The sequence below is a fragment of the Abrus precatorius genome, unplaced genomic scaffold (genome assembly GCF_003935025.1).
Source record: "Abrus precatorius isolate BTA unplaced genomic scaffold, Abrus_2018 Scaffold4, whole genome shotgun sequence".
NCBI classification, from domain to species: Eukaryota; Viridiplantae; Streptophyta; class Magnoliopsida; order Fabales; family Fabaceae; genus Abrus; species Abrus precatorius.
The window spans coordinates 11709651-11735240 of record NW_020874384.1 but is presented as its reverse complement, the minus strand read 5'-3'; the positions used below and the strand labels follow the sequence as shown (position 1 = coordinate 11735240).

Genomic DNA, 25590 nt, shown 5'->3' with positions numbered 1-25590 from the left:
ACACAATCTAAAAATGCGATAGTTCCGATATTAGAGGTCAATCTCAATCTCAGTCTAATACACTTTCTATTTTTGTGGATGGAGATGATTATGATGAAACTAATGATGGAAAAAAAAAAAAAAGATGTCAGTGGTATGTAGTTATATTAAGAAAAAAATTATTAATGAAGAATAAAAAGTTATGTGCAATTATTGCAATAAGCAACTCACGAGTAGAAGATGATCAAATGGAACAAATCATTTGCATAAACACTTTTGAATTTGTAAGAGGAGGCCATATAAAGATATAAGATAATCAATTTTGTTGAGGGAACAAAACAAAGTAAATATATCATTCATTTATTTGAGTAATTATCACTTTGATCCAGAAAAATTAAGAAGAGATATTGTTTCTATGATAATAATTCATGAGTATCCGATTTCTATGGTAGACCATTTGGAGTTTAAAGCATATTATGAAAGCCTCCAACCTTTATTCAAGGTTCCTATATTGAATACAATAAAAGGTGATATTATCAAAATCTATCAGAATGAAAGGTTGAAGACTATGGGGCTCTTAGAGAAGATTCGAAGTAGAATTGCTTTAACAATTGACATATGGACAACTAGCAGTCAAAAGAAAAGGTTTATGACTATCACAACTCACTACATTACTGATGATTGGGATATGCAAAGTCTTATATTGAGGTATAATTTTGTGATCATTGCATGATATATTCATTTACTAATTATTTGCATATAATATTGTATTATTTTAATATTTTTTAATATATGTATATAATTTATTTCTACATTAATAGGTTTGTATACGTGGAATGTCTTCATACAACAAAAGCTCTATCTAAAGTGTTAGTTGAATGCATTCTAGATTGGAATATTAATAGAAAGTTATTTACCATCCTTTTAGATAACTGTAGTATTGATAACTCTTTTGTTGGTGTGTTACTAAACAAACTTGATTGTTTTTCTCTTTTTAAAGTCAAGTGTAAATTAGCCTCCACATGAAATGGGATATGGACAAGTTAGGAGTTTTTAAGAAGATGAACCCATACACTCATAACATTAAGGTTTTGGGATTGTATTGTGATGTCCTACTCATTGTAAGGCTCTCTACCTAAAAACTCTACCCGATATTAGAGCTGCATCAATCTAGGTGACCAGCTCAAATAAGTAGATGAATTGTGACAGAGAGAGCCGACGTTGTGGCATCCATGGTGAGTGTGAGAGTGTACAATAGAAGAAATGGTGACACTAGATAAGTCATAGCAGAGAGCTAGTGATACCCACGTGCGAAGGGTGTGGAGCTCAAAAAGTATCATTGAGTGGACAACACCTCAGACGAGTAGATAAACCATGGCAAAGAAAGCCGAGAGTGTGACGATACCTTAGACGAGTAGATGAACCGCGACAAAGAGAGTTGAAAGTGTGGCATCAATGGTGAGTGTTAGAGTGCACCGTAGAGAAAATGGTAACACTAGATAAGCCCTAGCAAAAAGCTAGTAATATCCACGTGCGAAGGGTGTGGAGACGACACCCCATACGGAAGAGAGCAATGGTTGCTCTAATTATAGACCATGGATACTCGTGATGGAGAAAACTTCTGCTGTGTAGGGAGCCTTATAATGAGTAGGATATTACAATACAATCCTAAAACCTTAAAGCAATAGATGCATAAGTCTATCTCCTCAAAGATCTCTAACTTGTCCATATCCAATTCTATATAAAACTTACACTTGACTCCAACATCTATTGTACTTGATGGTTAGTTGTTTCACATGAAGTGTTATGCACATGTTCTAAATTTAATTGCTAAAGATGATTTAAATCTTCTTGAAGATACTACAAAGAAGGTTAAAAGTAGTATTGCTTTTTGGACTGCTACACCTAAAAGAGAACAATCCTTTAGTTGATTTGACATGCTGCTTCCCTAAAGACTTGTTCTCCTAACCTTATCTGTACCATCTTTAAGAGTGCTCTATCCGGATGGATGCAGATTGGAAGGCGAAAGAGAATGGAATCAAGCAAGGGGCCTTTCTTCTGAATTTTTGTTTTCTTGAATAAATGAAACTGTGCTTTCCAGTCTATCACACACATCACGTCATCTAAATCCAATTTGAATGATAACATTTCATGGCACCAAGACCTTATCATTGTTGTACATTCCCAATCACTTTAATTATTATTTACATTACAAATTAAGGTAGCATATACAATAATACAACGAAGGAAAACAGTTTTGGTGCAAATTTCCATAATCCTTGTACAATTGACTTGAACACTCGAGAGTAAAATAATTCTTACCTACCCTCCTTAAGAATCTCATCGAGGATGGGTTTAGAAGCATCTATTGGTGAATGGTATGCACCACCCACTGTGCTGGTACTTGCTGATGAATTCGGGTAACTTGTATTGGATGATCCTTTGATTGCAATATCAGTCATCAAGCTTGTCACGTCATCAAATTTCCAATCAGTCAGATATCCGGGCTTCGTAGTTACATTGCTCACTTCAATATCTCCTGAAAGCATTGCCACCACACGCGACATTGATGGCCTTAAAGCTGGTGATGTTTGTGTGCACAAAAGCGCTATTCCTACTATGCGTTTTAATTCTTCCTGGTTGAATTCTGAAAGTCTAGGATCTACCAGATCAGTTATGCGGTTGTTTTCATGAAGTTGCCAAGCCTGAGAAATTGAAAACAAAATTAACATTAAAAAGATAAGCAAAATGTTTTGAACATTCAATGCACTAATTGAAGGTATCAAATATGAGGGAACCATAAATTCTTTTTGAATATTCCGTGACAAATCATCCCATATAAATTGAAGACATTTTTAAATAACAAGATACTGGTATGGGAAAAATGATTTTATATACTCCCAATTTGTATTTAATATCTTCATAAAGAACATTTAATATGGGAAAGCTGATCAAACATGAGAAACATGATCTCACCAAAGTCATTACATCTTTGATGAAGACCAGATGACTCGAGTGAGATTATATCCCAGTCAATCATTATAATCAAAGGCATCTTACATAAACTAATGTTGTACAAAAATCTTAGCTACAATTATTATATTTTGTCACATCTTCAGGATTATCCTATGCCAATAGGTCACGGCATCGGCAAACATGAAAAGAAAAGCTTCATTTCTTCTTGTAGGATTCAGAAAAATAGACAGCAATAGGTGAGAGACTCATCTATATGATATGGTTTATCACATCCCACATATTACGTAACAAGAAAATCAGAAGTCAACATATTACGTAACAAGAAAATCAGAAGTCAAATGAAAAAAAAAAAACAACCAAAATTTCCGCACCAAAGCATTTTAGGAATTAGTATAAGTTATCAAGAGGACAGAGACTCATTTATCATCTTACCAAATGCAATATCAATCAAATTGTTTAGAAGTTTCTCTACAAATGAAATGACATTTTCTTTGTTTAACAGTTAAGGATATCAGATTCAAACTTGGTTGCAATACCAAAATGCAGATGAAAGGGTTTGGACTTCAGATTATAATGTTTCATACATAATGTGTAATTAACATAAAAGCTAGAGGTATGAACATTAACCAAATGTTAAGTAAAATTAACATTCATAAGAAGCAGAGGCAGCAGACGTACCCATTCCAGAAGATACACCTTTTCTCCTTCTAAACTTGAATCAGAATTTGGCCTCCCACTAACTAACTCTAGAGCGACAACACCAAAGGAAAAAACATCTGCTTTCTCTGTAAGGTGTCCACGCATTGCATACTCCGGTGCAAGATATCCACTTCATCACGGGTTTGAGTATTTTGACAGTTTATAGTTAATTAAAACAAAAATATCACAATGAACCATAAACAAATAAACTAAGGAAAAAAATTCATGAAACTGATATAAGATAATCAAGTGCTGATGACTCACATTGTCCCAGCCACACGGGTGCTTATATGGGTCTTGTTTTCATCATATAATTTGGCCAACCCAAAATCAGATATTTTTGGGATAAGCACAGAATCAAGCAGTATATTACTAGCCTTTACATCACGGTGTACAATACGGAGCCGTGACTCTTCATGTAAATAAGTTAATCCTCTAGCAACACCCAAGCATATATCATAGCGCATGGACCAATTGAGGGTTAAGCAATTTCCTGGCCAAACAAACCACGTTTGTCCTTAGTTTTCATTTAATCAAAAATGAGAAAGCAAATAAACATTCATAAATATGCATACATTAAAATGAAAATTATCATTTTCTCGTACCAAATAATGCTTGATCTACACTCTTATTTTCTAGATACTCATAGACTAGAAGTCTTTTACTCCCCTCAATGCAACATCCATATAATTTGACAAGATTACGATGTTGCACAGCTGATATAGTAGCAATCTCAGTTATAAACTGGCTCTTTCCTTGATGGGATCCCACTGATAGTTGTTTCACAGCAATTACTCTTCCATCATTCAGTGTCCCCTACAAGAACAGGAAGGGAAAACAGTAATCTTAAAGAAAGAAATTAATTATTAGCCCCCCAAAAATTGAATATTAGAATAAAACTTTACCACTTTCTTCAGTAAAATATAACTACAAGCAATGGCAGAGTCAGGTCCTGGAGGTTAGGGGAAGGGAAGTACAAGCTAGTAATGACAAATTACTACATAAATTTATTAATTAAGAACATAATGACATATAAAATTAAAGGTAAATAATTATTAGTGATCATCAGTTGAAAAAAAAGCGTTCTACTCTACAGTTGTCTTCTGCAATTTAAAATTAATTAGTAATAAAAATTATTACATTAAACAAATTAAAATTGTAATATCAAGAACTTGAAGCTCTAAAGGCATACAAATTCTTTTATGGGACAATAAGGAGGTGGGATAAATAGGAGGCTATTAGTTTATTAGTTTAGGATGCAGATAAACCTATTAGTTTTCTTAAACACTTTTAATGTAATGAAAAAAAAAAAAATTAGGTCTGCACTCCCCTCAATTGATCATGGCTCCACCACTGACTTCAAGTTGCCATTAGCATCATTTGAACCAGTGTTGACAATGATAAACTTTTGTAAAGCGGCATATAACCATTATCTCTAATGAAGTGGTAAAATGTTACCTTATAAACAGGTCCAAAACCTCCCTCTCCAAGCTTATTTTCAAGATTAAAGTCATTTGTAGCATTCTTTAGCTCAGAATAGCTGAAAGTGTATGGCTTTGTATCAATTCCTAAAAGTTCTGCAAAATCATACATGGTAAAGGTAAGGTTGTGTAAGCAGAAACTTGCTTCGTTGAAGCTAGGGATGATGTCTGATTTTCTAGTTATTCAAGTTGAGAAACTTCCTTTCTCGAGCCTTTTCCAAATGTTTTGAATTAAGATAAGAAAAAATTATAGAACAAATGCATATGCATTGTCTACAATGTTGAACTTTTAAGCAAAATACAATAATTTCTTTGCTGTATCTTTTGGTAATGTTGTGATACAAAACCTAAACATATAGAATATGTTGTGCTGAGGTGAAAAAGTACTGTTGCTTAAAATCATATATAATGTATGTCCCACTAGATCTTCAAATATCAACCCGTGCAATATATGTATTACTTATAATCTAGAATATCATTAATGATTTGCAGAAAGATGATTTAAAAAGTTGGAGAACCATACTATGCAAATATTCAAACAATTGTTTACCTTCATCATCTGCCTCGCGTTTTCTTTTCTGAATAATACAGAAAATTGCAAAAACTGATAGAAAGCTTACTACTCCAACTCCAACAACAACTCCAATGATTAGACCGGTTCTATTCTTTTTACTGCTTGGAGGATTGTTACTAACTGAAGGTATGAAGTCTATACAACACAAAAAAACTATTAAATACAAATTTGAAAATTTATCTGACAATAGATTATACATTGGGAAAGGTTAGTAATTAACAATCTGAACTGCCAAATATTTTCAAGGTTTTACCTGCGACAGCACTGATGGCTTGAATCAAGGGCCCATAAGTACCCTGAGCTGGTATACAGCAAGTCCCTTTTCCAGCCCAAAAGAGATGGATCTCAAGATAGTTTTCTGACACTTCAAACCTAAATTGCTTTTGCACAGCTCTGTAAGAGAAACCCCCAGCTTCCTTTTGTATATCAAAATCCTTGAGAACACGAGTTCCCTAGAATATTCAAAAGGAAAGAAAAATGAAGGTGAAATAACAGCCAGAAAACGAGTGGGCCAAACATTCATTTTTTTTTTTAAAGTAAACTACACTTCACCCAGTAGTTTCATGCTGTTTAAATTAAGGCCCTCATACTTTTTTACTGTCAATAAATCCCATATGGGGGGTAAAGTGATACAAAAAGGTAGCACTGCAAGAGGGTTAACTGACATGAAAAATAAAGTATAAGGACATTTAGCAACATATAAAAAAGTATACCGGTAAAATCTACAGTACCCCAAGTAATTGATAATTGAAAGGGTTTGGTACCTTCTCTTATATGTAGAACAATCCTAACCATTAGTTTTATATTAAAAGATAATGGAGTTAGTGGTTTAGTTTAAAAAGACACTAATACCCTCTCGTCTTTAAGGTATTAGAGGAATTACAACCATTAATCTAAAGAGGGTATAGAATACCTTTTCAACCTTATACTCTCTTAAAGTTTGACAAGAGGCAACTCTAATATGTGTTTTTCCCGGTGGATCCATTGTCCACTAGTGCTAAATCTTTTTCCAAAAACCATGTTTCATCTCCATTTTTCAGCATTTCATCTAGTTGTGTCCTTTTCCAACATTGTCACCACCGTCTGCCACTAGTCCAACCCCACCACCACTGTCTAACCTTTGACCACTATGTCGATGTCACTGTTGTAGTCGCCTCCTGCAGATCGACCAAACCTCAGTGGCCGCACCCTCATTGGAGTCCGCACACGCCCCATGTACCTCGTTCGTCTCTGTCATAATTTCTCACGCATCACCCTGTTTCTTTGCACGTGAGAGCATGTCAAGCGTTCTTTCCTGACACCGTCGACCAAGGTTTGCTCGCCCCTTTCCCCTCTACCAGTATCTGGTCTTGGTACGGTGTTTGGACACCTATTCTCCCCTGTTTTGCCCCTTTTTTGTTGTTGTTTGGGCATTTTTCTCTCTTGTCGCTGACAATGATTACCTTCGGCACTCTGAAGTCTGACACTCAGATTTTTACCAACCATGTCACTGCACTGCTTTCTTCCGAGCAGTTGGATAGTAAGACTACTCTTTGGCTTCTCACATTGAATTTTGGGTTGTTGGATAGGGTTATGAGACGCATCTCACCCAAACAGAGGACGCTCAGTTGTATTGTATCATCCAAACCACCATTCACCCATCTCTTTGCGATGTCTTTTGCACTCACAAAACCTACAAAGCTGTTTGGACACAGGACCAACAACTCTTTACAAACACTTCTCAACAACCCTACTAAGTTTGTGAAGATCTCATGACCATCCTTAGTACCCATCAAATTAAGGATTCTATGTCGACTTATCTGGGCTCGGTCTTTAGCCTTTTCTATGACTTTAATGAATTGCTTCCTCTCGTTGTCATTCTTACCATGGAACTTGATAATCGCAAAAAGTTTCTAATGTCCTTGGCTCTATACGGTCTGCCCATAGAAACTACCATGGACAGTACTTGGAGAATCTCTTTCGTGTTCCTACCAAAGCCTCCTTTAAGTCTTTGCCTTCTATTCCTATTGACTCTTCTGCTTTGGTTTCTAGCAACAACAACAGATCTCCACTATAAAGGGCGGCAAAGGACGTCTCTAGTGCGATCATTGCCACAAACCGGCCACACAATTGATAAGTGTTGGACTCTACATGATCAATCTCCGCACATTGCCCAAGTCACTTAGCGTTTTGTGCCTCCTTCAACTTTCACTCCGTCATTGGATCTGGATCCAAACCCATCACCTTCCTATGAAGACTTCCTGAAATGGTATGAAGAACGTCAGGCCTCATGTTCCACTATTGCTATTGTACACACTGGTAATTCTTTTGTTGGCAACTCTCACTCTTCAGGCCCTTGGGTCCTTTACTCTGGAGCCACTAATCATATCACTGACAATAAATCCTTTTTTTCTTTTCTTTCTATTTATGGTTATTAACCTTCTGTTACCATGACAAATGGTTCTCAAACTCAATTCCAAGGTGTTGGTATTGTTTATCCTCTTTCTTCTCTTTCTATTCATAATGTCCTTTATGTTTCTGGGACTTCCTTAAATTTATTGTCCATCGGTCAACTTACCCAGTCTCTTGATTGTGTCATCTCTTTTACCAAAAATTTTGTTTCCTTGCAGGACTAGAGTACGGGAAGGACGATTGATTCATGCTTGGTTAGGACATCCAAGTCTTGATAAGTTGAAACAATTATACCCTAGTCTATTTAAGTTAAAATTTTTGTCTTGTGAGTTATGTCAATTAGGAAAGCATATTCGTAATTCTTTTTCTAGTTGCACTATGACGCGGGCTTCATCCCCTTTTGTTTTAAGATATTTGAGGTCCAAGTCGTATTTTCTCTACATTAGGGTTCATATATTTTGTTACTTCTATAGATCATTTTTCTTGCTTACTTGGTTATATTTAATGAAAAAATGTTTAGAATTACTTTCAATTTTTCAATCCTTTTTTCATGAAATCAAAAATCAATTTGGTATTCCTATTGGCACTTTACAAAGTGATAATACACGTGAGTATCAGTCTACTCCGTTTCAGACCTTTATGGCATTTTATGGTGTATTGCATCAAACATCTTGTCCTTATACCTCCCAATAGAACGGGGTTGCAAAATGCAAAATTAGGCATCTTCTTGAGACTATCCAAACTCTTCTTCTCTACTCTCATGTTCCTCATCAGTTTTGGGGTGATACGGTATTTACTGGGTGGTTATCTCATCGACCACATACCTCCTACATTCTAAAAGGTAAAATCCCTCATCAAATTCTATATCCTTACCACTCTCTTTATCTTTTACCACCTCAAGTCTTTGGTTGTACATGTTTTGTTCATGCTTTTGATCCTAGCATTGACAAACTCTCCTCGGTCTCATAAGAGTGTTTTCCTTGGGTACCCATGATCTCAAAAAGGGTACAAGTGTTATTCTCTTTCTCTTCGCAGGTATTTAATCTCTGCTGATGTTACTTTCTTTGATTCCATTTCATTCTTTGAGCCTGGAGCATCTTCATTCGAGTCTTCTCCTTCTACGACTGCACCTATTTCAGTCCTTTTTTGTCCTCCATAGGAGTCTCCATTCCCTCCAAACCCATCTCCTCCACCTATGCAATTCTATCAGTGCCATACACGTCCTATATTGCTGCCACCTAGCGCTAACAACACCATGAACTCACCTTTAGAATCAACTCTTTCGCCTCATCCTCCGAGATGTGTACATTATAGAACAGTAGAACTTGCGACCTCGTTCCTTTACTACCAGGGAAGTCAACTGTTGGTCGTTGATGGGTGTATACGATAAAGGTTGGTCCAAATGGCAAGGTTGACCAGCTTAAGATTGGTCTCGTCGCTAAAAGTTATACTCAAATCTTTGGGTTGAATTACAGAGAAACTTTTTCTCATTTCCAAAATGCCTTATGTACGACTATTCCTATCCATTGCTGTTATTCATCATTGGTCTCTCTATTAGTTGGATATCAAGAATGTCTTTTTACATGGTGATATGCTCGATGAGGTCTACATGGAGCAATCTCCTTGCTTTGATGCTCAGGGAGAGTCTTCTGGTCTTGGGAATAGAAATAGCACAATTCAAAAATAGGATCATTATATCCCAAAGGAAGTATGTAATGGATATTCTAAAAGGAACAAGAATGCTAAATTCCAAGATAGTTGATACCCCATGGATCCCAATGTCAAGCTCTTACCAAATTAGGGAGAGCCTCTTCTAGATCCTAAGGTATGGACGAGTAGTAGGGAAGTTGAACTACCTCACTGTTACCTGTCCAGATCTATCGTTCGCAGTGAGTGTAATAAGTCAATTCCTCAACTCTCCATGTAAGAAACATTGGGACGCAGTGACTTACATGTGTTCGATACATCAAAAGAACTCCAAGAAAGGGTCATTTGTATGAAGACAAAGGACACACTCGAGTCATGGGATGGGCAAGATCTCCCATTGATAGAATGTCCACTTCTGAGTTCTATATATTTGTCGAACATGACCTTATCTCTTAGAAAAGTAAGAAGCAGAATATTGTAGTTAGGTCCAGTGTGGAGCGGAGTATCGAGCTATGGCCATAGCCAGTCAAGAACTTATATGGCTCAAATAGTTTCTGTAGGAACCAATGTTTAGAGATGTTACACATGTCACTTATGTGTGATAACTAGGATGCCATGCATATTGCCTCAAATCCAGTATTCCACGAGAGTGCAAGTTACATTGAAATTAATTGTCACTTTGTCAGAATAGAAAGTCATGTATGGGAAAATATCTACTAATTTTGTCAATTCCCATGATCAACTAGCAGATATATTTACTAACTCACTAAGGGATCCTCGGATTAACTATATATGTAACAAAGTTTGGTGTATATGACCTATAAACTCCAACTTGAGGGAGTGTGTTAGAATCTTGTAAATATGTACTCTTCCTTATAAAATTCAATAGCTCCGCTGTAAACAAAATACATGGATTGATTCCAATCTCTTTTGGTATCTCCTCTCTCAACATATAGGTACTTAAATGCGGTGTTAGATCATTCCATGGGACATTTAAGGTAACAATTATCTGTTTAACTATGAGTATCTAAGTAGATTGTAGCATCATCAATATGATTTCCAAGCTTTTGGTAAAGACACAAGTACCTGAATATAAATATCAAAGACCCGTCTCCCAAGGCTTTTCCATGTGGGAGTATCCAGAATAGCTGTTTCTGCAAATTGGAGGGTGATGTTGTAAAAACCATTTTCCAGCCCCAGACCAAAATATCGTAATGATGAAGCAGAGAGTCTTGCTGTTTGGAAAAGCTCTGGGTTCACAGTACCAGTGAACTGATTAGAAACAAAACTTTTGTATACAGGATTATTGCTCCCAGTAAATAATCCAATGTTACTAACAGCCCATCTATCTGTATCAGTAACAAAGTATGTAGCAGGACCAAGTGTTGCATTGTCCATTTCATACATAGTTTGATCTGCCGAGGTAATTCGGGGACCACCACACTTTATTGAAAAGTCAGAATCTGCACAGAATCATATAGCTAAGAGACTGATCAATTTGAGGGAAAAGGAGTTTTAATTAACAAATATGACTTCAGATAAAACCTAATATTTCTTTTCCATGTACAGAAAAAGGAGGGCAGAGATCCTTCAGTCACTATAATCCAATAGTCAGGATGCTGAATTAGTGTTTGATACACAGGATTGATCTGACTATTGAGATAAAATATTTTTATGAGTGAATACACAAATTTATGCCAGAAAGTGACACATTGTTTACTTTTGATCCCTGAAAATTTTGTTGCATACAATCTTACTCCCATTTTGCTTAAATTTTTGTAAGAGAAGGACTGAAATGTATGTAAATATTAAGACATTTGGAGACTAAATTGTAAAAACAACTTTCAGACCAAAGATAAAAAAGTGTCACTTTCAGGAATCAAATTGTATATTTATTCTATTATTATTCACCTCTTCCCTTAATGCAATTGCAGACAGGATTCTTATAACCTGGAGTGAATAATACCCCCATGGTAATCCTTTAGTTAGCTCATCCTAATTCATTCTGAAAAGTATTAGAAGAGGAATCTCACTATATTCATATTGTGGCTCAATTAGTATTTAGTATCCAGTAACCACTATGCCAGTCATTAAACAAGATATTGCAAAATTATTTCAGAAACAGAAGCAGATTTGTGAATAACAAAAGTTGTACAAATCTGTTTGTCAAGGTTTAATGTTATTCAGAAGAGCCCAATGAAGGTCAAGAAGGAAATTCTTTGATCAAATGGTGGTTGGCCTGGGGGAAGAGGTAGTGATGAGTAAGGCCAAGGAATTGAGGCATATTTTTATAAATCTTGCAGAAAGATTGACAAACATAAAAGTTAGTTATATTTGTAAGTGATAACTTGATGATAACTTGACGGTAACAGGATGACTTTCAACAGGTTTCTGACAATAGCAAAAGATAATTTGATGGTCCTTCAACAAGTATATAAGAGAAAATGAAGAGTAGGCTCGAGAGGAATATGACGACGGAATATGTTACATATTTTGTCTTCACAGCATTTTGCTACAATTTATATACTCAAATATTTGTGCTTCTCTCTGTTAAGCAGCAATTCTTCCTTGCAAAGGAAATTTTCTTCTTGAGTTTCTATCTTATTTTCAATATTTTAAATATAAGTACCAGTTATATACACAAATATAAAGTACTACATTATGTAATAAGGAGAATCTTACCAGTATTTGTTACTTGTAAGGAACTCTAAGTAAAGGGTATTTGCGTCTCTAATTAGTCATACTAATAATACATATCTGGGAAGGTTTCATGACAATTAACTATGAAATGACATCAAAGTTTGCCTTACAATTATGAGGATAGATATATGCAATCTTGCCCCTACAAATGGAGAGGTTATTTACAACTATTGAACCTATGACCTCCAAGTCAAAAGGTAGTATTCTTATTACCATGATGCTAAAGTTCACCCCCTATGATATCAATTATAATAATCTTAAGGATTTATTTGGGATAATAATTTTTTCAGTTTTAGTGGCTCACATGACATGAAAAACTAATCTAAAGTCAAACTTACATCTACCAACACCACTATTACAAGGAAAATTTTTTTGGAGACAGTTGAGTCCTGTGGGCAAGCCACTGCAAAAGAAAAGCTATGTTTCAGACTAGAGAAATTAATGGCTATACAAAATTAGTTTTCACTTGATAATCAATACTAGCAACCAAAGAATTATGTTTAACACTTTTAAACTAAGTTCATGGTCAGAATGAAGCATACTCTGATACAATTCAAGTTTTACACTGGTCAAACTGATGCACAAATTAAATTTCCAAGAAGCAAACAGAAATCAAAGGATGAGAAATCATTGCTAAGGCATAACTCAGACCCTAAAATAGTATGAGAACCAAAAATCAGGATTCTTGTGAAGAAATCTTCTGAATTTAGGAAAATTAACCAAACTAGTGCTAACAATGTTTAAAAATTGACTAATTGCCATTTATATTTTTGGAGATTAAATGTGCATAAAGTAATTAATGAACATAGTATCCAATGAAGAAATTAATGAGCATATCAAATAAGCATGAGTGCATGACACAAGCTAAGTTGTATCCAATAAAGCTGTTAATGATAAAAAAATATTGAGCGATTAAAGGGTGAGAAATAATAAGGACACCAACAAAATCAATTGCAATGATACAAATTTTTATAGCTATTAAATTAATTAAGTATCACTGATAGCAAGATACAGTAATTCTATGCTGAAAAGAAGAAGTTTTCAAATGGATGAGAAGATTGTTAAAATCAAATAACAAGAAAAGGTGCAACCAGCCTATCAATCTTGAGTAAAAACTGTGAGCAACTGGATCAAGGCAAGATCATAACTCACATTTTACGAAGAAAAGGAAACATCCATAACTATTAAAACAATCATCATTAAAGAAACTGCATAAAAATCACCTGCTACTTGAACTATCAATTGTCAAGTTGTTGGCAACTAAATTCCTGTGTATCACACCACAAAAATATTACCATATTAGTTTCATAATACACATGTGCATGTGCACACACACACACAGAGAGCTTACCAGGAGAGAGCTTGAGAAGAACTAATTTTAACTAATTAATCTTACATTGACAGTCAATATTAGTTTTAAGTAAAACCAATGTACATCTTGTATGGATGTATGCTTGGTATTAGCTCTTCCGAGTCTCATCTCTCTCATAGTCTCACATGCCTCCTATATATACATATTTTGCTCACTCTCTCTTGTAGACAAAAGAAAGCCAGTAAATCTAGAGAGCTAGGCTTAAGTTGTCTATATAGCAGATGTGGAGCCCAACTCAACCAGTTTATTATTTTAACATTTGATGTTAAAATACAAACAAAATTTTAGTTGATCATTAGAAAGAGAAAGAGACAAGAATGATTTTATTATTTTAGCAAAAGGAATTACAAGATGAAATCACTGTAGCTATGATATTAATGAATAGAAATGGTTAAGAAATTAAATGTTAATAACATGAATTGTATTTGTACCTTGTTATTTAGATCACTATATCACACAATTTTGTTTCCAAAATAAAATTTGCATTTGCATTCCTTAATTTTCATTATTCATTTGTAGTGCTTGAGATTGTGTTTCTAACTTTCAGCAATTATTTAAATATGTTAAGAAACTTTGGACATAACTTACTCCCAAAAGCTAGTTCTTAAGAGGAGGATTACTCAAGCTCTTATAAGGAGTATTTTGGCTCTATGCCTAGCCAATGTGGAACTTCTTAACAAACACCCCTCATGCCCAGGCTAGATATCAAAAAATTTGCAAAACTAGACATCTGCAGGTGACCCAACAGGACTAAACATTTGTGAGCAGCCTAACATTTCAAATAAAAAGATTATGATACTATGTTAAGAAACTTGAACCTAACTCACTACCAAAAGCTAGCTCATAGGCTTAGGAGGAGGATTACACAAACCCTTATAATGAGTATTTTAACTCTATTCCTAACCATTGTGGGAGACATCTTAATAAAATAAAATTGAAAAAGAAATACTTTAAGGTAGACAATCATATAATAGTAACAGACTTGACATTCAAGCCTCCAACTAGCCCTTCCATTCTGTTGGGCTTAAATGGGCAAATTAATCCAAGTCCCACATCAAAAAACTTGAAGAAAGAATAGATAGAAAAATATTATAAATATGAAATATATTATGAGTTTTATCACCACAACATAGTCTTTTGTGTGCATTAGGGAGTTGGATAGTTGTGTGTCAAGCAAGGATTTGCAATTTTGACATCCAAAAATTGTAAGGGAGATAATTTATGTCTATGCAAAATTTGTATGTGAGAGGTTTTGCAATTTTATCTGGTCAAAAATTGTAACATAATATAATTATATTGAATTTGTAGATGTCCGCAAAAGGTGCCGAATCATGATAACGTTATATGTTCTTTTGTTTTCTCCTTCTCATGAATGATTTCAAGAGTAGAGAACGCAGAGTGCCTCCTCTGTTTTCCAAACATATTCTTCCTAACATAGACCCATTTTATGCAGGACATACTAACAAGTAAATATGTAAAAGAGGGAAGAAAAGAACCACACTACTTACAGTTGTAAATTTGGTTGATTTACCCAAGAGGGAAGGCTACCTGATAGATCATTGTATGACAAGTCTCTGCAAGCAAGTAGGTTGAGTCAAAGTATCAAACTACATGAAGGACCATACTTGATGAATGAAGGTCTCAAATTGAAATTAGAGTAGAATGAAGAGTCAAAGTTGAATATCAACATGAGCTGACAAAGTCTTGTTTACACATACAGCTAAATAGGTACTAAACTTGAAGAAATTAATATGATGCAAAGATACAAGTATGAAAAGGTATGGATAGGTATGGATAAGTGTAGACACAGGTATCAAATGTTATGTGACACAGGTACAAGTACAACATAGGAAATTTCCTAAAAAAATAGGTCTATGGATGCAAAAAATTATTAAAATGTTATTATGAAAGCATAAAAATAAAATAAAACCATTATAAGGCATCATAATAGTTGAGCTATTCCAAGAGTCAGGGTAAAAAGAGGAGATAAGTCAAAAGAACATCAACATAGAACTTGCTATGCTCTCTTTTTCATTTCAGCATTGAATTTAGTCATTCTAGACACATTAGAAGAGCAGCATACATCCAATGCATATGATATTTACACATATTTTGTGCAAGAATTTGGATCATCTCAAGATATTGAGTAGCATGATATGGTCATATTAGAGAAAAAAAATGTATTTTTATCAAATTTAATAAGTGGATCCTACAACCAATCTTGGTGGGTCCTTGTTTGACAAAATTGTACCTGTCTCTCTGACATGACCAAATATCATGTTAGTTAATAATAGAGGATCCAAAATCTTAGTACACAATATGTAAGAATAAAATAACTTTACACGATGCAGTTTCCAATGGTGTCCAAGGAGTTCCCAATATGGATATATATCTAACATTAATATAAGTATAATAGCCATTTTAAAGTATCCAAGCTTCCTTAACCCAATTAAGATAGATGCCCACAGAATTAGTATAGAACAATTGGTAAATTGACAAACGGCTACAAAGAAAAATACACACATCCATGCCTTGCCGTATGATAAAACTGCTTAATTTTTAAACTTGTACCAACGTGTTCTGATTAGCTCCCTCAAATTCAAATGAAGGGGTAATTTTAAAATTTTAAATAGCAATTATATATATAATGCAATATTCTGGGCAAAATGCAAGAAATTTCCTCCAATAATGGTTCATGTGTAGACAGTCCCTTTTGTCTTGAACTCACCAACAAAACTCCTTGGACTTGCCAAACTGTGCATACTGAAACCCCCCCACCACCAGCAGGTGCATGTGCAAGAAACATCCATTTTAAGTGGTCAATATGCACTCTAAAGTAAATCCAAGGAGTCATGCTGGTGAGCTTCAAAGATGAAGGGGATTTTCCATGCAAGACCTACAGTTGAAATGGGTTCCATGCATTTTCCCAAGTATTTTGAATCAGAAAATAAAAAAAATGACAACCAGAATTGAAGTAATAGAATAAAAAAAGACTTAGAATATATGTAGATTAAAATTCCATCCTCCATAATTCAATAGGTCAAGCTTACTCACATATTCAGAAGAGAAGAACTTTTCTGCCCAGGAAGAGTGCCATTAAGTTTGTTATTTCCAAGAAACCTGGATCATATTAAAACAAAACATCCTGTAAATGATGTATGATAGCATATCAGCTTGTCAGTGTATAATTATCAGGGAAAGCAAAATTACAAGTATTGGAGCAAGCTCAGATTGAAAATTGGTCCTGGTATTTGTCCTGTGATGTTATTGAAGCTTAAATCCCTGCAAGAGCATGCACAAAAATATAATTTTATGGCTTTGAGATAAAACATAATAATAAGACTAGATAATTGTGCTCCTTTTGCATACAATGTGAAACAGTATATAATTATCTTCTGTCTCTATGAAAAATATTTTTGAAGTTATGTATAGCTCAGAAGAATGAAAATACTGAAAGCAGAAAAGATAAACAGAAGTTAGAATGGCAAGTTTGAGCCAAGCTAGTACTGAAAATGATGAACTCTGAGCAGAAATTACCAGCAATAAATGCTTCAGTAATTCATTTTGAAAGCATTAGTACTTCAAATTCAAGATATCCCTTATATAAAGAACCAATAATCAGGTTGTACACAAGCTATGGAATAACAACAGAACATTCTCTAATTCGTTACTTTCAAACAAACAACTTTTTGCTTAGTAGATTCATACAAATATGAAGTGTAAGTGAGTAACACAAATATCATAAAACTCACAATTGGGTCAAATTGAGAAATTCTCCAAAGGTGGATGGAATTGAACCAGAAATATTGTTATTCTTTAGTTCTCTGCAACAATTGTTGTCAAATTTTTAGACTACAGTCATGAAGAAAAAGAAAGAAGTACAGAGAAATTCTATCTACATGGCAGATTGAGAGATGACTGTTAGCAATGAGGGGTCCTTACAAAATAATCAAAGATTTCATATTCCTTACAAATTCCAGTGAGGCGCTCCCATTAGATAAACCACTTATTCTCCTACATTAATATCAAACATGATATATTAGCTATCATTAATCAATAGCAACCATTCAAGAAACTAGTGATGGTACTCACAATTCTGACATAGATGTCAAATTGGAAAATGATGAGGGTATTGAGCCAATGAAGGAGTTCCCCTGAAACCTCCTATCAAGACATACAGCGATTCAAAAAACCTATCAGTACACACTTCTGAAACAGAAACTGAAAGAAACCATGAGAGAAAATTTTAATTCTGCATCATATATAAATAATTTTTCCAAAAATATTTTCATCTGATTAATTCAAAATAAGGGGGGAAAAAGAGTTGATTGGTAATATTATCTTACAAGGTTTGAAGCTTAGACCAATTCCCAATGAAATCTGGGATTCTACCCGTGAGTTCTGTGTCTGAAGCCCAACTAAAATCAACAAAAAAACCTTTACTGTTGTAGAAGCTCTTTTCAAATCTATTAGCATATGAGGCACATGAGAGCAGCTATATCTTACACTATCGCCAAATTCTTCAGGCTTGCAAAAGTGGAAGGAATTGGACCACTATTTCCTGAACTATCAAAGTAGCTGCAAGAAAATATTCTCTAAAATTAATATCCTCTTATTATCGCAAAAGAGATATATAACTCTGTAACAAACTGTAGTGTTGAATAAAAAGATCCAATGCTTTGCATTATCTAGAATAAACTCATTATTCCCAATATCCTCTTACAAAGAACTATTCTTTACATGTATTGGAGTAATTAAAATATTGAACTCGCCAGCTATACAATTACTGTTTGTATCCACTAACAGAACTTGAAAGCGTAGTATCTAGATCTAGATCTCTCTACATATAGAGAGAGAAAAAGAGTCAGAATTTGTGGACACCAAGTGTCAAGCAAGAACACTTACATAGTTAATAACTTTTTATAGGGTGTAAGATTAATCAATCCAACCATTGATTTAAAAGTTCTTATCAAGTATATCAACTTTATAAAATTTCATGCAAAAACAAAATAAATAAATACTTCTTCACAATATTTTATTTCAATGTGTTATATGTTTTTAAAATATAAGTAAATATTAAATGTTAAATAACATACCTACAAATGTCCAAATTATGTGAAATTTGATATAGATGATCATGAAAATAATATAAGATGATTTAACAGTTAGATTAGTCAGTCTTGTATTCTATAAAAAAGTTATTAAGTTGTGTAAGTATTCAAGTTTGACCCCTAGTATTAACGAATTCTAACACACACATACACACATATACATACAAGGATATAGAAACTTATTCAGCAATAATACTAACACTAAGAATCACTAACATTGGATGTCTAAATATTTGAGAAAGAAGATGCAAGGATGAATGCATTGGAGGGAAGGTATGGCTATTGCCTCCCAGCTAGTCCAAAATTTAAACTAGCGGTGTATGTTTGGCTTCCGGAAGTTTTATTTTCACCACTACACTTCTAATACAAGAAAAAATTATGCTAGCTGGGCAATACTTCGGCATAAAAAAGAAAACAATGAAGGTGTAAAATCATTGGATAGGCATGTAACTCTATGTAGAAAAGCAACCATAACTTTGGAGGTAAATTTAACTTTGCATAAAGGAGAGTGAATTCTTTGTGTCAAGTCTATATACCCCTAATTACGCCGTATACAAATCTTCGACACCCGCTGCAGTGCTGTCCCATTATTGTGCTGTTTTTCTGTTGTTCTTTCATTAAGTTGTTTCCCTAGACTACCATTAATGATTGCCAAATTTGTCAAGTTCTACTTTAATTTAGTATGTGTCCAAAATATTAATTATTGTCATCATATCATGGCAAATTCTATTGGAAGAATAAGAACAACAACACAACCAAACCTTATCCCACTACATAAAATAATTTACAGCTTTATTTTCACAAATGGGGAATGTCAAACATGCAAACTTGATTTAAAACACGAGAATATATAGAAACTAAGACTGAAGGAGTACTTACAGTTGTTCTAACTTTGTCAGTTTCCCAAGTTCAGGTGGAAGAGATCCAGAGAAGTTGTTTGAAGAAAAACTCCTGCAAGTTGAACAAATAATAAATATTAGTAGTGTCACTGTGATCAAGAAAAATTTCTCATGCCAGTTATCATTTATAGTCCCGTTCAATCACTTATGTATTAGAGACATGATGAATCCCATTATATGAGGAAACAAATATCAATTATCATAAGATCAATCATAATTCTATCCTTTTTCTATGCCCATATACCAGTCTAATTTTATGACACATTTGAGCTTCGCCCATTTTGGTCAGTCTCATTTTCACACTACTAATTAAACTTTTAACTAACACCAAAGAATCAAATCTCAAGTGATACTAACTCTCTTAGTTGACTACAAATTCCAGAAAATGCAACCCATTGGCACCACTTTACCTCTACACTCTGCCTCTATAGACCACGTTTGAGATCTCCTTGTAATCAAAGGAGAAAAAACGAAGCTCAAAGTAGATAACTTACAATGATCTTAACTCAGTAAGATTTCCCAATTCCTTTGGAAGGTTCCCTGATAAATTGTTGATGCCGAAACTCCTAACAAAGAACAAAGTTAATGTCAGAAATTGTGTGTCTTAATATTAAATACAAAGAATATTAAGGACTTGAGTTGAATAGCCTTACATGTATTGCATTCGAGTTAGATTCCCAATAGCTGGAGATAGAGAACCTGTCAGGTAATTCTGGTCAAGTTTCCTGCATGCAATTGAATAAAAATTAACATAGCTAAAGAGGTTTTTATTCTTGCACAACCAATTTTATATCTCAGTAGCAGTTGCGTTGCAATTGCAGGTTGATGCAGTTTAAAACCCTGCAACAAACTTCAAGATAACATTCTTTTATCTAGAAGTTTTTAATGATTGTTCCTAATGCATTGGGCATTCCACTCAAACACTAATAATTCACACTGCTAGTTCATTTAAACCAACATGAAAATTATAACTATCCTCCATAAAAGATCATAGGGTATAAAAAAAATTTAGTTCTTTTTTAATATAAGCAATGAGTATTAAAATATTAACATGGAAGAAAGCGTACAAATTGGTGAGATAAGTTAGAGTCCATAGCTCTTCAGGAATTTCACCAACCACGTCTAATGCATAAACCTTCCTGTGCCATTCATAAATTTAAAAAGTAAGAAAATATTAAATTCCAATTTTAACATGGTAACACAGAAATTCATTCTAAAAATTTAAGAAAAGTTTACAGAGAGAGAGAGAGAGAGAGAGAGAGAGAGAGGGAGATACAGTGCTGTGATGTGACAAGTAGTTCTATTGTCATAGGAACAATCGCACTTGATGAATGGGTTGTAAGTGCCGTCATCAATGGTAGTAGTGAGATCAACGGCTCTTCCACTGCATACATCACCGCTTACATTCCATTGAGTTGTGTCTGCCTCAATATCCCACGTGCTGAAGATTGAATTCAGAGCTCTTGCTGCATTCAAAAGTTCATATTTTGAAGGAATTGCATTAAAAATAAAAAAATAAAAAAAATTTAAATGGTTTTATAATTTATACTTATAAATCTTCTTTATTATTAAATATTTTATATATACATAAATGATACTATTATAATTTAATATTTTTTATATTTAAAAATATATTATACTTCAAAATAAAATAATACAAAAAAAATTAGTTTATTTTATTTTATATGAAATTTTATAAAATTTCAATCGTTGAATTTATTACTTTTTTATTCTATAAAAAATTATTTAGTCTAAATATTTAAATTTGACACGTATAATTCAAATTATTGAACACTAAAATTAAACTTCAACAATTATAATATTTAATAATTTTTTATAAAATATAAAATTGATTCATTTAATAATTGGTTTGAAAATTTTTATAAAACATATCAATTTTATAAAATTTTATAAAAAAAATAATAAATAATTTATGGTATTGTTTTATTTTAACAAGTAATATTTTTAAAATATAAGTAAATATTAATTTTTTAATAATATACTTAGCTATATTTAAATTATATGAAATTTTAATAAATATAATCATAAAAATAATTTAATAATTGTATTAATAAATATCGCATTGTATAAAAAAAAAAAACTTATTAGATATTGTAAATGTACAAATTTAACATCTAAGTTAACGAATTATAACTCTCTCTCAATAAATAAAATTAAAATATAAATTGTTTATTTCAATTTTCAGGTATTTAATTTGTGTTAAAATAAATCTCATTAAAGGTATTACAATACTTACGTAAATCTACTTCACAGAATCACAGTGCATTCAATTTCTACGTCTGTAAGAGTGGAATTAGTAATGAGGAAATTAGGGGAAAAAAGATTTTTGATGAATAGATGAGAGTTTAAGTCAACTGTTAAATGAAATGATAAAGAAGGAAGAAGAAAAGAGGGATAAGATCCATTTTTCATTTTTCTCCAATGAGGAGAATTTTGATTGGGAGACAACTTGGTTTTTTTTTTTTTTTTCCTTCTTCTGATAGTTTTACTTAAAATAAAATTTTAATAAAATATCTAAAATTTAAAAAAATTCTTAAGAAATTATTATAGTAAAACATTTAAGTGACATTTTTTATTATATATAATTATATATTTTATTTATTAATTTCACTTATTTAAATAACCGTCCAAAAGTTTTTCTACTTTTTTTTATCTTATTAATTAATAACACATTTTTTTTTATCTCATTTCTATTCTACCTTTTACTTTCCTTTTTTTATTTTTATTATTTTTACTTCGTCTCTCATCCAAATACAAACTTAACATTTAAAGAAAATATTCTATTTTAAACTTTTATTAATACAGATTTTATTTATACACTTCTTAAATTAAAAAATAGTTAATGTAAACCCAAAAATTGGTTCAAGTTTTTAAAATAAATTCAATTATTTTTAACCATAGAAACTTAAATAAAGCTATTTATATTATCACCATCGTATTCTAAAATTAAATAATGTTTGTGAATATTTTATAAAAGCTCACAACATATTCTTAGTAAAGGTTATTTAAAGTTAAAAAAGTTACATATTATTATTTAATTCAAAAAACAAAAATATAAGCAAATAAAAAATAATTTACTTTAAATATTTTATTTAAAAATTATAAAAAAATTAATTAGGTGTCATTAGTCTTGCTTAAATTCTTGTTTAAAACACTTTTTATTATAAATATACAAATAAAATAACAACTTTAATAGTTAGGTCGATAACAGAATAAACGACTCAATTTTAAATATGTTTACAAACAGAAAAAAAATTTTTTGTCAAACGTAATATTATATTAATAAAAGCAGCCTTTACCTAATATTTGCATTAGTTAAAATTTTTATTAAATTTCACTATAAATTTATTATATTATAAAAATATTTAAATATAAAATTACTTCATTTTTTAAGTTAACCGTTAAAATTAATTTTATGAAATCAAGATCATTCCAGCACAATTTAAAAATGTTCACCTAATTAGTACACAGTTATATGGTTTTTCTAATTTTACTACAATATTTTGACCTCTCATACCCTTAACAAGGCGAAGTTAAAAAAATTTTAAAAAAAAGTTAGTAATTTATGTGATGAAATTATAATACCATTTAGTAGGCTTCATGCAAATATTTATCATTTTTTTATAAATACAAAATACTCAGCATACTTAATAATATTTTAAGTATTATGATAAATTTAATATTAAATAAATATTATTGATATGATACTTATTAAATTATTATAAAAAAAATTAAGTTTTATTTATAATAAATAAATAATCCGAAGAGTAAAAATAAGTAAAATTAATATAAAACTTCTCAAATTGAAAGAATTTAAGAATATACAATTATAAAAGTTTATAAACAATCTTCTTTTCGTTTAAAAATTTTCAACAAAAATAATTATTTTATAAATCATATCCTTTTATTTTATTTAAAAACTTTTAAAAAAATAATTATTTCATAAATCATATCTTTCCCTCCTTTTTTCTCAAAAGATCAACTTTCAATCGAACCTTAAGTAATAATACATTAAAATTTGGATCTATATCATACTTTTATTGTTATTAACCAGAAGCACATTGGATATATGATCATTTTTATTTGTTTTGAAATTATAAAATCAATTTTTATAATTTTTTTTAATTAAAAGTACAAATTCAAATGTAAATATTTGGTTTAGTTTAATTTAGATATTCATTTCAATCCCATTCAACAATTTAAATTACTTGTTCTAAACATAAATCACATGTCCACTTTGTCTCCCATTAATTTAATTTTTCGTTAGCATGTTACATGGCTTTGACTTTTTGATAATTTGAGATAGGGAGAGAAACTTAGAAACCAATTGGGAAAAAAAAAACTTTACAAATGTCAACCAAGAAAAAGTAAAGCATTAATTTATATCTTTTTGATTATAGGATATTTTTTGTAAGGCAAAAGATATAAATTTTATATATGACATTACTTGTTTAAAGACTCTTCTCTATTCCATATGGAGAATATTTATTTATATTTTTAACAAAACTTATAATTTATATTCAAATCCTCTTTTAATTTAATTTCGCTTAGAAAAAAAATTATTAAATTTCAGGAGATCCTAAACGCAAAATCATTTTGTTTAAATTTTCTGTTAATTTTTTACAAAATTAAAAAAATATATTTTAAACAATCCAAACATAAACTATCCATCGAATGAAAATGATTTATAAAATAATTGTGTTCATGATATTTATAGCCTTTTAAAAGATTGTGAGGTCTTAAATATTGGCTGTTACTTACGCCAGAAAACTGAAGCTCAGAAAATTCACAGATCATTTCAAACCTCGGCTTGCGTTTACAAATTAGCAAGAAAACTAGTCTATTGATGGACATATAACTGATCGATGATGATGAGAAATTAGCATAAAACAAAAGAATATAAGCACTCACCTTCATTAGGATCTGTAGTAGCGTTTGCAGCTTGAGCTTCTGCAACATCGACAAAGCAGCTGAAGACACAGAGAGCAGAAACAAGTAGAAAAGCAAAACTACGTGATAAACACCGTCCCATGATACGAACTTCGATCGACCCTCACGTAGCAATAATCTCGCTATTAATTTGGTAAGCAAAACCAAATTAAGTTACGGAGAAAAATAATATCCTGAGATTTTTCGCACAAAGTAGAGGCAAAGATGGCGTCTCTGACTATGTATAATATATAGTGTGTAGTATAGATAATATGCTGATTTTATTGGCCATAGGTAAAGCTTACGTCAGTTTCATTGTTGACACAGCACAAATGGAATGGCAACATGTATCAAGTTGCTTAAGCCATCTTTTCGTTGGTGAGACATTTTCACATTCAATTTGCAAACGTCGATAGAAAGATGTCTGCCAATAGTTTTTAGGATATTGCTTAGACAATTAAAGGTAAAAAAAATTAATACAATATATTTTTATTGTAATTTTACTATAATTTTCGAAAAAACTTTTTACTTATTAATTTTTCAGTAAATATTTTAAAGTCAATGGTAAGAAAATCTTTTAGATAAATATGGCTACTTTTGGCTTTATTTTGGTCAATTAATTAAAAAAAGGTGATAAGTTCACAATGTGGAGGAGGGTAGGTAGGCTTATAATTTTATACATAGTTGATAATAAATAATGATAATAATAATAATAGTGGATTCATGTTCGGAATTAGAAGTTGAATATTTAACCGCAGCGCCCCCTTATCCTAATGTAAGCACGCACCAGTTGTTCACGTGGTTCTCATAT

The 25590-nt window shown here is 32.1% G+C and overlaps 1 protein-coding gene across 3 annotated transcripts; it reads right to left on the bottom strand.

The window, feature by feature from the left end:
* Positions 1-1800: 1800 nt before the first annotated feature.
* LOC113864395 (probable LRR receptor-like serine/threonine-protein kinase At1g56140) lies at positions 1801-25106 on the bottom strand. Of its 3 annotated transcripts, XM_027498042.1 has the most exons (25): positions 24762-25012; positions 22087-22129; positions 21106-21295; positions 20897-20968; positions 20483-20554; positions 20324-20395; positions 19810-19881; positions 18326-18397; positions 18166-18237; positions 17912-17983; positions 17762-17833; positions 17572-17643; positions 17030-17101; positions 16874-16939; positions 15328-15393; positions 13671-13715; positions 12786-12850; positions 10834-11210; positions 5963-6161; positions 5686-5844; positions 5113-5231; positions 4260-4470; positions 3919-4147; positions 3634-3784; positions 2103-2684 (listed from the first exon to the last, which is right to left on the bottom strand). In XM_027498042.1, the coding sequence occupies exons 5-25, from the start codon at positions 20491-20493 to the stop codon at positions 2298-2300; spliced, it is 2661 nt and encodes an 886-aa protein (XP_027353843.1). In that variant the 5' UTR covers positions 20494-20554; positions 20897-20968; positions 21106-21295; positions 22087-22129; positions 24762-25012; the 3' UTR covers positions 2103-2297. The 3 variants fall into 3 exon arrangements, with proteins under 3 accessions (XP_027353840.1, XP_027353843.1, XP_027353841.1); XM_027498039.1 differs by lacking the exon at positions 22087-22129 and having other exon boundaries at positions 1801-2684; positions 24762-25106; XM_027498040.1 differs by lacking the exon at positions 22087-22129 and having other exon boundaries at positions 2170-2634.
* Between the last annotated feature and the right edge of the window lie 484 nt (positions 25107-25590).

Bases quoted from the DNA above. Each gene is read 5' to 3' on its own strand.
- LOC113864395 (XM_027498039.1), bottom strand. From the start codon at position 24,882: ATGGGACGGTGTTTATCACGTAGTTTTGCTTTTCTACTTGTTTCTGCT. The intron at 12,851-13,670 runs GTGATTTTTATG...TTTCTTTTGCAG, and splicing joins ATTGATAGTTCAAGTAGCAG to TGGCTTGCCCACAGGACTCA. The intron at 5,845-5,962 runs GTAAAACCTTGA...TGTGTTGTATAG, and splicing joins AGCCATCAGTGCTGTCGCAG to ACTTCATACCTTCAGTTAGT.